Genomic DNA, 12,810 nt, shown 5'->3' on the forward strand with positions numbered 1-12,810 from the left:
CATGAGATGTCCAGACAGTACATGGTATCGACTTTGACTCTCCCTTGTTCGTTATTTTTTAATTTTTATTTTTACTATTTTTTCTTTTGCAGTTTCCGTTTCTTCTAGTTGTTTGTATGGAGCTGATGCAAACTTTGAAGATTTGCCCTTTACTTTTTCCTCTTTGGCTTGCTGTGATTTCCACATATTGATCTTAGGTTTGGGTCTTAAATTAGACCCTCCTTTTGCTCTGTTTGTCCTGTTGTAAATGCCTGATGTGTTTTGGGGCTACTGTCTACATTCCTGACCTGGATGTAGCTTGTGGGCCATTATATAGTTGGAAACTTGAGTCCCAGTTCTGCTGCTTCTTTTTTTTTTTTTGTAGAGACAGAGTCTCACTTTATGGCCCTCGGTAGAGTGCCATGGCTTCACACAGCTCACAGCAACCTCCAACTCCTGGGCTTAAGCGATTCTCTTGCCTCAGCCTCCCAAGTAGCTGGGACTACAGGTGCCCGCCACAATGCCCGGCTATTTTTTTTTTTTTTTTTTGGTTGCAGTTAGGCCGGGGCCGGGTTTGAACCTGCCACCCTCGGTATATGGGGCCGGTGCCTTACCGACTGAGCCACAGGCGCCGCCCCCAGTGCTGCTTAGCAGCTGTGTCATTCAGCTGAGTTGCTCAGCTCTCTGAGGATGACTATCCACTATTCTTTTTTCTAACATGTGGACAATATGAGCAATTGAGAGGATTCAATGTAAAAAATCTGTGAAGCTCCTAACAGAGGGCTACACAGTAGATGTTTTCCCTCCTTCCCCTTCACTAAGTCACTGTTGTAAAAATGGTGTCCTGTCGGCTATGAATACCTGGTATGTTTTCCTTCTCCCCATGTCTTCTGTTTATCTCAGTGAGATATGCTAATAGGAAGACTCATGTATTATGCAGGATATCCCCTTTATTAGGAATTTATGATTATTCTGTCAGGGCTCAGGCAGAAATTTACTTTGTCAATCTAAGCTTATGGGAGGGGGAAAGTGAGGCCAAGGTGGAGAGGCGAGGCATGAGCTGACCCAATTGTGCCCAGAGCTACTTTTGTGAAATGCATGATATAGATTTTGTTTTATATTAAATATTATATAACTGACAAAATGGCCTATGTTGGGGGGGGCAATTGGATTAATTAAAAAAAAAAAATCTATACCATTTTAATGTCTGATGGCATCCATATAGACTTTGCAAGGAGTGGGAGACCAGAGGATTTCCTAAAATGTATCCACAAATCCCACACCTTTGGTGATTATACAAGAGCCTGGCTGTTTTGTGTGTTTGGGGTATGTCTGTTACTGCCCTTTCATTCACTCAATTTATATGAATTTCACATTTCCCCATTTAAGCTTTGGAGCTAAACATTGAGCCTGTCATTAATTTTATAAAAGCATTCCATGGTTTCCTGTTAAGTAAAATATAAGATTGGAATTTTCTACATAAAAATCGTTACCTTGTTTAATTTTATGAGTGTGTAAAAGAGAGAACAGAATAGTATGGGGCAATTGAAGATTAAAATTCAGCCTGACATAAATATAGTTTGGGTATGAATCTCAGATCTCCAACATATAAGGTTTCTTAATAGAGAAATAAACATTAAGACATAAAGGAAGACTTCAGTACTGTCTCCCAAGAGCTCCCCTATGCATACTTACTTTGCTTTGGCATATGTGCCCTGTGACTTCCCAGCATCTGCTCCCCCTTCCACCTTAGAAGGGTGCTGGATGGAAGGGAAGAAAACCAGGAGTGAAGGGACCCCATCATGGTCACCCACTTACAGAGCTCTATAGCCTCAGGTGAATGATTACTCCTATGGGTCTTGGTTTCCTGATCTATAAATTAGAATAACGTTTTAATTTATCAGACTGTTTTCAGGATTTAATTAAAACCTCAGTTTCTTAGGATCTGTAATACAGATTGGTACCCTGAGATACAGCAATGGTCATAAGGCTATGGGAAGTGCTGAATACCTCATACAGGTTTGGCCATAAAGTCCGGATGCAATTTAAAATTGTACTGTTTTAAATTGCACACAAACTTTATGGCCCCCCTATATTAGTACTGTCCAGTCCCTGAGGAGTTCCATAATACATACAAGAAACCCATTTAATTCTTCTTTTTTTTTTTTTTTTTGCAGTTTTTGGCTGGGGCCAGCTTTGAACCTGCTACCTCTAGTATATGGGGCCAGTGCCCTACTCCTTTGAGCCACAGGCACCGCCCCCCCCCATTTATGCTTTTACCCTGTGTGCTGGGCAATGCTGAACTGGCAAGTATAAAAACCATCAGTTCCCTCACAATCTCATTATTCTAACTATGTATTTCAGTTCCTGACATAGAGTAAAGACAGGAGCTGGTATCAGTGATGGGGAGCAGGGAAGAAAGGGACAGGGGGAATCAGGTCCACACCAGCTTAGATCACATCCTGCAGAGAACCTAGGCCAGAATCATTCTAGAGCTCTGGATGGTGATTCTGAATCATCAATCTTTAAAGAAACATTTTTATCTCCGACCTAATCCCTTTTGAATAAAAAAAGTCTATTTGGAAGCAGGGCTAGAGTAAAGAATTGAGGTGAAGAAAGCATTCTCAGTTGTACTTAGAATACATCAAAAGTAGCTAAATTCCTCTTTTCAGTGAATGGAGAGGCAGAAAGTATGGGTTTCTTGGCAAAGTATTCAACATATAAAATGTTTTCTTCTTTCCTCCACAATGATAAAAACAGTAATGAACAAAGAAAATGCCTTGGAAAATGAATAAAGAGATAGAAAGCAAATACCAAGTAAAGGGTTGACTGTGGTATGTATCCTTAGTAAACACAATGAATGAATAAATAAACAGGAACCACAAGAGGCAGAATATAGACTTTGATACTATGTGTTTGCAAAAGAATAGAGAGGATTCCTTTCTGCTAAATTAGCAACATTGATAATCAAACATTGCATTTGTTTTTATATTCATGGCATCAGTTCAATTTTTCATTAATTAAATGAGTAAATTAAGGAATGCCTGTTTTAAGAAACTGCTCCAAAAATAACCTTATAAAAATCAGGTTACAGTACACTGTATGCCCTGATGGCAGCAGAAAGCTGAAAATATGAAATTGGAAAATGACCTACAATAATCACTTCACTGGTAAAGATGATATAACCTCTATTATCAATCAGGACCTAGTTTGATGTCTAATTTCAGTGACTGTCTAATTCATCAAATTAAATTAAGTACAAATGAGGAAATACTTGGCCAGAGAAGAAAGTACTCTGCCATGTGGCTTTCTATCACCTGAAAACTAATCCATTAGCACAGACAGCAAAAACTAAGCTCTAATACCTTATTGGAGGAGAAAAAAGTAAAAGGAATTTTCTTCCCCCAAACTAGCCTGGCAAAGATGTTTTTGATTATGAAAACTCAGATTTCCTGTTGCTTGCTATATATTCAGAATGGAGAAATGATTGAGTTTTTTCCTTCATTTATTTTACCAATATTTAAGTGCTCATTCTGTGCCAGGTTCAAATCATCGCTTTGCAGGCTAAATGATGCCTTGTAGATTTGCAGCTGCTGGCAGCTGGGTGTCTAATACATCAGTGCTACCCCCTTTCATGGCTCACGGATTAGCTGAGAAGTTATTAGACGCTCCGCTATTCTCTGCAGGTGTTTGAAGACAAGGATTTACTGACAGGAGATGCTCCAAGGCTACATGCAAAGCATCCCCAGTCCTTCATGTTTCCACACACACTTAGCACTACCAACAACGCAGGCACTTTCCTGACTCTCTCGTCTGCCCTGTACTAAAATTTATCCTGAGTAAGTGGGAACTTCAGGATATGGTGCATTTTTTAAAGCAGAGGCACCAGAGGTTATTTAGATCTTTAAAGCAGGAGGCCTGCAGGGGAAGTCCGATCTGGACAAGCTGCTAACTCCCTCTGGGTCCTGGTTTTTCTCACCAATAAATGAAGGTTTGGGGAAAGGATGCTTTGAGTCCTGGTATTTCTTATTTTTTTTACTGCAGCTCACATTTCAGCATCTGACATCCCCCTCCCCCCCAGATTCCTTAGAAATGGGAAGAAGAATGGGATGATCTTTTTGTAAATGACTCACAAAACAAGGTATTTGACAAAGAAAGAAGTCACTCAGCCCACGTTACCTGGACCTTCTCTCTGCCTTCCTTTCCTTGCTTTTGCTCATCTGGCACCTGCTTCCTCTTAGTTCCCTTATATGAGCACAATCTCATCATTCCTGATGTGACAGTGTGTGCCTGGCAGCAGCTACCAGCCTTTCTTTATTTCTCTGACTTATCAATTCAAATTTTCAAATGGGCCCTTTCTTCTCTTTTAAATCCCTTCTTCTTACCCTTTGTGGAACGGCCTTCTATTTAAACCTCGCTCCTTCTGTTCTAAATGTCATACACACATTTCTTACGTAATCTCGAAACACTTAATTCTGGAAAACTATATATTATTTGAATTAAAAATGTCTACAATACAGAAGTCATTCTGTTCTCTATTATTCACTTACTTGCCTGAGTAGATATCTCCATATACTCTGTAGACTAATATAGGCCTAAGCACTTAGCTATTAAAGGAATAACATGTTTAACTCTGTATATCAATGTTTTATACTTCGATGGAGAGTGTGGATACTACAAAAAGCAAAGTCAGGTTTTAGCAAAACTAATATGATGTATATTCTTTTATAGAAATAGCAAAACTATTACAGAAAAGAATATGACATAATATATATATACATATATGTTAAATATGTATATATATATTTACTGTGTTTAGTTATTCATGGGATATAGTAATATACCTTTTGTCTTCATATTACCTCCTGCCCCAACATTAGGTTCTGGTCAGTGATCTTTAAAGTATAGAAATTCTGTTCATTAAAATATCTTAATTAAAATAAGTATCTTTTTCCCTTAGAAAGTGAATTCAAACATTTTAGGGCCTAGCTTTAAAAAGCAACAAGTTATAGCTGATTTATTTTTGGTTGTTGTTTTTATGGATATGAAAAATATTACCACTGCAACTAGCAAGAACTATAAATGATACATTATTGCAAGTGTTCTAGAAAATCAGAACAAAACTAATTTATTATAGTTCTGTCTTCATTATATACCACATGTTGGTGAGTTAAACACAACAAAATTATTGTATTTTCTTTTAAAAGTGTCTACTAAAGATAAAAAGAATAAGGTAACAATTAACATGTAGTTTGTTACATTAAAAAATCTGATATACATATTTCTATTGTCTGTTAGCTTGTTCTAAGCCTCTTTTAACTATTACAAAAGAAAAAGAAGTCATTGTTCAAAGGCAAACATTCAATTCAGTTGATACAACATTACAGTACAGTCAACTAACATCATTCAATAAAGGTAACAAGTCTAGCCTTAGCTTGAGTTAAAAGTCTGCAGACTAGATTGCTACAAAAGGTTCAATGCTGCTTCAAAACTGTTATATAACTTTTTGGAGGACATGGTTCTTTCTATTGATGGCTTCAGAAGAAGGGGTCATGCTACTGGTCAAAGCACAGGGGAACCCCAACCTGTCATTAATCATTTTATTGAGCACAGTAGTTAGAACAGCATTATTGAATTTAGCACAACGAACTAAAGTAAAATAATAATAATATCGTAACAATCATAATAATGATAAGAATAAAAAAACCCCACAAACTGGAAGCCTGGAGCTGCTGCCAGCCGTGTCAAACTCTTGCGATACGCTATACTAAAAAAATTTGAAATATCCACCCGTCCTCTCCACTCTGCCACAAACTAGCAAAGTCAAAAATACAAAAGTCTTCAACTTGTTACTTTTGCAGAATAAAGCAAAAACGTCTTTGTGCTCCTTACTACCAGAAGCAAAATATCCTCTGAGTTACCACATGTAATAGCTTCTGGATGTGTCGACCTGGGTCGGCTTGGTGTCTGCAGAACCATCTTTGTCCTTCTCGCTGTCGCCTTCCCAGAGGTTAATGAGTGGTGGGTATAGCTCATTTAGTGGGATTGAAGAGGTTTTTTGCATATACTTTTTTAGTGAATGGTGGTAATTTTTTCTCTTAAATCTTTTGGCAAAGTACACAGCAATGGACGCAAGGCTAATGACAGCAAACATGGACCCCATTACTGCAGCAAGGGCTGTGCTGGTTTCTTGATCAGAGATGTCCAGGGCGAAGGCGGCATTTTTGGTTGTGACATTTACGCAGGACTTTTGAGTCTGCTGATGAATGTTGGACACTGTCAGACACACTTCATAATCTGTGGATGGCTGAAGATGTGTTAGGTTGTATTCATGGACATCTACTGGGACTCTTGCAGTATATGTTATATGGGGGTTGTCGATCTTCACAGTAGCAGTTGACCATTTTAAGTTGGACGTCATGACATTGGAATTAACTTTCCAGGACACTAAAATGGAATGGGATTCTGTTTGCTTGACATATATTTTTAGCACCTGAGTACCATCCAGAAGGGTCCCATTAACCTTAATTGTTGCTACTCGAGTGTCTGCCCCTTGGACATTCTGGGCAACACACGTGTATCTTCCTGAGTCTTCAATTTGTATGTTAGATATTTCCAGAGTGCCTTCACTACTTAGCTTGTATTTTTCTGAAAGGGTTTCTATAGTTACCTTATTTCCAATGGGAGTGACCCAATAAATTTCAGGTTCTGGCTCAGCCATGGCCCGACAGTCTAGGAAAACCGTTGTCCCAATATCCATGTTTAAGTGATTTGGGAACGTGTCATGAGATATCATTGGGAGGCACTGTTCACTTGAATCCTGGATTAAAACTTCCTTCACCTGCTGCCCTTTGTATTCCGGCGGCATGGCACAGAACATGGATAAGGGCTCCATGAAGCGGATGTTTGTTTTGTTGGAGTTAATCCAATGGATGACACAATCACACCTCAGGGGATTGCTGTGGATACTAATCTCACGAAGATTGGGAAGGGATTCGACTGTCTTTTGGTATACGGCATTCAAGGCATTGTTGTTCAACATCAAGCTTTCCAGGGCAGGAACACTTCGAAAAGCCAGGCGGTGGATATAAGATAGTTTGGGATTATTGGTGGCTTCTAACTTTGTGAGTTCAGGCAAGTTATCTAGGGCATACCGGTCAACAGAAACGAGTTCCCCCATATTATTGATACCCAGTTCCTTTAACCGCAGCATATTTTTGAAATCTCCCTCTTGGATTTTGTGAATGGGGTTTTTATTGAGGTCTAAGAATTTCAAATTTGGAACCTTTTGCAGGGCTAATTGAGGGACTTTGACCAGTTTGTTATCATAAAAAGACAGGCTCTCGAGGCTATCCAAGCCTACCAAGGCATTTCCAGGAATATCAGTGAGATACATTCCTGCCAAAACTAAGCTTCTCAAATTTGAGAGGGGTTTGAAGTTCATATCCAGAATTCCAATCACAGGGTTTTCTCCAATCATGAGAATTTCCAAGTTGGGTGTAGAATCAAACCAGCGACTGTCAATAACCTTCAATTTGTTAGAGTTCAGGTGAAGCCTTAAAAGATTTTTTAAGCCTGAAAAAGCATTAGCAGAAATAGTGCTAATCTGGTTGTGGTTGATGTAGAGTTCTTGAAGGTTGCTGAGGTCTTGCAGACAGTAATCAGTCATCTCCGTAATCTGATTTTCCTCCAAATGCAGAGTGGTGAGCTGGGTCAGGTTTGCCAGCCCTACTTCTTTAATATTTGTAAAGTTGTTTTGGGAGAAATCTAGCTCAGTCAAGTTGAAAAGCTGCTGCAGCTCATCCACAGTTTTTGCAATGTTATTGCTCTGTAAGAGAAGCACTTGTGTGTCACTAGAAAGGTTGCTGGGAATCCTTGTTAAGCGGAGATCATTGCAATCAACGGTGGTGGCTTCTCTGTATGTGGACTGTGGGGTAAACCAGGGACGGATTTCACATACACAAAGTTGTGGGCACTCGCTATTCTGCATGGAAGACTCAGTTAATGAAGTCATTAGCAAGCCCAGCACCAACGGGCAAGCTGCTCCAAGAAAGCTCATCCTAGCCATGCTGGCTTGCTGAGAAACCCCAATTTCTGACACTTGTAAATTTTAATAAAATGTGAACACTATACAGCGATATGTAGGACAGCAAGGAGAAAATGTAAACATTCAAACAAAGTCTTGGCTGAGATGTGTAGAGTTCCAGAGTCCGAAGGGATGGTTTTCTGGAGTTCTCAAAAAGGCAGGAAGCAATTTGGAGTCTTTTACCTGTGTCTCTCAATTCCAGGCATGTGCACAGCCAAATCCAAGTCTGGAGATGTGCCTGAAAATTAGATTAGGACAGATGTTACGTCCATTCCACATACTTTCTACATTATAGCTTTTCTTCTATTTGCTAAAATGGCATAGTCACTCAAAAATCTAATAACAGAAACATTCAAAAGCCATTCAAAATAACTAAACAAGCTTTCAACTTGCAGGACACTGTTACTATATCTCACTTCCTACACTAAAACTAGTTTCAGTGTTCCTTCATTGTTACAATTAAACTGAGACTGCACTGGGACCAGATAAAGTCATTAAACATGCCCGCAAACACACAAGTGCACACCCTCCTACACACACTAGGAACACTCAGAAAAGCCCTTAGAGGTCATTTCTTTAAAAACAAAGATTAATTTAGAAACTACATATAGCCCTAAAAATTTAAAATGTCATGTCTCATAAAAGCAAGCATTAAAGGTAGTTTATTAAAGACTCACAGCTCATTTCTAAAATACATTTTAATTAATGCCTCATTTGTTTCCAGGAATTCTTTCTTTTCTGAATGGAAGAGAAATGTTACGTAGGTGTATTCAGCCAATGCTTTTTTAGCTCAACTATTCTTATATAAAAAGTTAATTCAATATAACTATGAAAGGAAAACGTTAGTTTTTGCTATATTCCAATCATCACATCAGATCTTGACTGAATAAAATATTAAAAGGATTCTATGCCATCATGCCACTGGTCTCTACTAAGAACCCAGACAAGCTTTATACATGTGTATATCTCACATATATGATTACAGTAATAGCATGAGAATGTGACTGATCAATTAATAGATGCAGACCATGGATATGTTTGTTTAACTTCTTGAAGTTTTATTTTCTTCAATTATAAAATGAAGTTGGTCATACATATAAAAGCAGGCATCCTCAAACTTTTTAAACAGGGGGCCAATTCACTGTCCCTCAGACAGTTGGAGGGCCAGACTATAGTTTAAAAAAAAAAAAAAACTATGAACAAATTCCTATGCACACTGCACATATCCTATTTTGAAGTAAAAAACCAAAATGGGAACAAACACAATCACATTGCCTCATGTGGCCTGTGGGCTGCAGTTTGAGGACCCCTGTTTAAAAGTATCTCTTTCATAGGATTGAGAAAATTAAAGAAATCTATGTAAAGCGTTAGCATAATGACTGGCACATACAAAGTGCTCATAAAAGTTAATTATACTTGTTATTTATTATCATCTTATTATATCTGTCATCTATTTTAGTTTTAGTTTTGCTGGGAATCCTTGTTAAGTGGAGATCATTGCTATCAACAGATAAGTAAGAAAAGCTGAGATAATAGATATTGAAACCAATATCTATTGGTTTCAGTAAGATTCTCTGAGGTCAGGTATTTATTGCTCATCTGCTTGCAAAGATAATATTAGAGGTTAACAGTTACAGTTTTCTGCATTCCAGTCAGGGGTAAAAAGACATTATGAATCCAGGGTTTGTTTTGTTCTCCCGAAATGAGCCACTCACTTGCTAAGGTTTTCAAAGTAGAGATTTACCTTTCTTGACATTTGTCTCCCTATGGTGCACTTCAGTTTTTTGAGGACTAAAGAGATTTCAGGCACTAGTTTGTTTTTTTTCCCCTCGTAAGATTACTATGAGGATTCAATAAAATAGAGTATGTGTAAAGCCCAGTGTTCAACCCATAGCAAGCTCTCAATTCATGGTAGCTGCTACTGTTATCCTTTGTATTTTGCAAAATAACCAGTACTAAATTTTATGTATTTAAGCCAAATTTTAGTATAAAGAAAGAAAAAGTCCTACAACAGTTTTGTTGTTTTATAAAATATTCAAGCTATGTTACTGGTCTAACAAGATAAAAATCATCCCATCATCCAGATTCTGCAAAGTCTGAGGCAGGAGAAGGAAATGATGGCATGATTATGCTGCGTGACCCTGGATGCTGCTCATCTCTGGGGGAAGAAACACATTTGTCATTCCTATCTCTCCTCCCCACCTGCAAATCTGGTCACTTTACCATCAATTATGTAGTCACACACCACATAATGATGTTTTGGCCAATGACAGATTGCATATACAATGTGGTTTTATAAGATTATAATTCACAAATTTTTTACTGTACCTTTCCTATGTTTAGATACACAAACACCTACCGCTGTGTTACAATTGCCTACAGTATTCAGGACAGCAGCATGCTGTACAGGTTTGTAACCTAGGAGCAATAGACTGTACTATGTAGCCTAGCTGAATACTAAGCTATAGGTTTGTGAAAGTACACTCTGATGTTTGCACAATGATGAAATCATCCAATAACCCAGTCCTCAGAATATATTTTCATAGTTAACTGATGCACGACTATATTTGCAAAACTTTTCAATAGTAAGACTTGCTGACTCTGACTTTTATCAGAAAATTCTATAAAATGAAAACATACCTCAGAGACTAACATCTTACAATTATTATTAACTCCATAAATTTATTTTACTCTCGTTTCTATTTAGAGCAATCCTAAAACAGGTTGCAATGGCCACAATAAATGTTAGGAAAATTTGTTCCACAGCCATTCCTCGATCTTAATTTAAAATAAAAAAGAATAAATATCCCTTTCATAACTGTGATGGAATTTCAATTAATTTTAAGGTTTTGATTAAATTTAAGAAAATGTACCAAAAACTAGAATATGTATTAGAATCATTGAGACTCCCCAGTCTATTACTATATAAAAAGCTTTTGTGGGCGATAGCTTGAATGAATTCTTACAGGTAAGGCCCCCATTTTTGTTTAAATTACATGATTTGAGGTAATTATATTGAAATATTCAAGCTGTGTTTGACATATACATATGTCTTTTTTTTTTTTCGAGACAGAGTCTTACGTTTGTTGCCCTTGGTAGAGTGCGATGGCACCATAGCTCATAGCAACCTCAGACTCTTGGACTCAAGCGATTCTCTGGTCTCAGCCTCCCAAGTAGCAAGAACTACAGGCACCCACCAAACACCTGGCTATTTTTTAGAGATGGGGTCTCGCGCTTGCTCAGGCTGGTCTCGAACCTGTGAGCTCAGGCAATCCATCTGCTTCAGCCTCCCAGAGTGCGAGTATTACAGGCGTGAGCCACAACGCCCAGCCTTGACACATACATATCTCTTTAAAAACAACCAATCAACCAACCAACCACAGAAAGCCAGATTGTTAGATAATTATATCAAACACTGCTTTTCCTCTCACAAACCTAAATATGACTCCTTTGGGAGCACAGAAGAGAACTTCCTTAACACAAAAGGAGGTGTTTAAAATACTTCTATTTGTATTCCATTCTGAATTCTCTTTAGCATATTTCACTGGCCTATTTTATGAATATGACAGTATACATAGAACAAAGCTTTATAGAGTCCATACGCCAGTTTAGATATTTAAAATGTAAGGCATTTCTCAGGAGCTAGTCACTAAATGTTTAAAAAATAAATCTATTATCACAAGAAAAGAAAACTACGGGCCAGTATTCCTGATGAATAATGAAGCAAAAATTTTCAACAAAATACCAAGCAAACCAAATTCAACAGCATATTAAAAAAATTATACACCACTGAACAAATTAGATTTAAACCCGGAATGCAAGGAAGATTCCCTTTATGAAAACCAATGAATGTATAAGACAATGAAGAAATAAAAACACATGATCATCTCAACTGATGCACAAAAAATACCTGACAAAATTCAACACCCTCTCATAAGAAAAACACTAACAAACTTGAAATACAAAGAAACTACCTCAGCATAATAAAAGTCACATATGAAAAGCTCACACTTGAAGTTATACTTAAATAGTAAAAGGCTGAAAGTTTTCCTCTAAGAAACAAGGAATAAGAAAGGGATGTCCATTCTTTTTAAAGGAGAATTTTATTTATTTTTATTGAAAAGTACATTTATTTCAGGTTAATGTGTGGGTAGAAACAACCAGGTGAAAATATTTGATTTTCTATTCTTGACTTAGTACTGGAAATCCTAGTCAGAGTAATTAGATAAGAAAAAGAAATAAAAGGCATCCAAATTGGAAAGGAAGAAGTTAAATTTACACTTTTTGCAGAGGACATGATCTTACGAGAAGGAAACACTAAAGATTCTAACCCTAAATCTATTAACTAATAAATGATTTCAGCAAATTTGTAGGATACAAATCAATACACGAATGAGTTTTGTTTCTGTCAACTACTAATCACCGATCTAAAAAAGAAATTAAAACAGCCCATTTACAATTGCATCAAAAAGAATAAAATACTTAGAAATAAACCTAACTAAGGAGGCAAAAAACTTGTACACTGAAAACTGTAAAAAATAACTAAAAGAAATCAAAGATGATATAAACAATGAGAAGATGTCCCATGTTTATAGACTGGAAAACTTAATGCCATTAAAATGCCCATATTACACAAATAATTTTCAGATTCAATGCAATCTCTATCAAAATCTCAATGGCAATTTGTACAGGGGAAAAAATCCTCAAATTCATAGGAATCAGGAAGTCCTAAATTACCAAAATCT

At 37.3% G+C, this 12,810-nt stretch overlaps 1 protein-coding gene across 2 annotated transcripts in view; it reads right to left on the reverse strand.

Moving 5' to 3' along the window:
- Positions 1 to 5,087: 5,087 nt before the first annotated feature.
- The window catches only part of LRRN1 (leucine rich repeat neuronal 1), a 37,632-nt gene continuing 29,909 nt past the window's right edge, over positions 5,088 to 12,810 (reverse strand). For both annotated transcript variants that reach the window (XM_053600269.1, XM_053600270.1), the window contains one exon: positions 5,088 to 8,303. In XM_053600269.1, coding sequence (XP_053456244.1) covers positions 5,897 to 8,047 — 2,151 coding nt within the window. In that variant the 5' untranslated portion in view covers positions 8,048 to 8,303 and the 3' untranslated portion in view covers positions 5,088 to 5,896. The remainder of the gene's footprint in view (positions 8,304 to 12,810) is intronic.

The sequence above is a fragment of the Nycticebus coucang genome, chromosome 8, assembly GCF_027406575.1.
Source record: "Nycticebus coucang isolate mNycCou1 chromosome 8, mNycCou1.pri, whole genome shotgun sequence".
NCBI classification, from domain to species: Eukaryota; Metazoa; Chordata; class Mammalia; order Primates; family Lorisidae; genus Nycticebus; species Nycticebus coucang.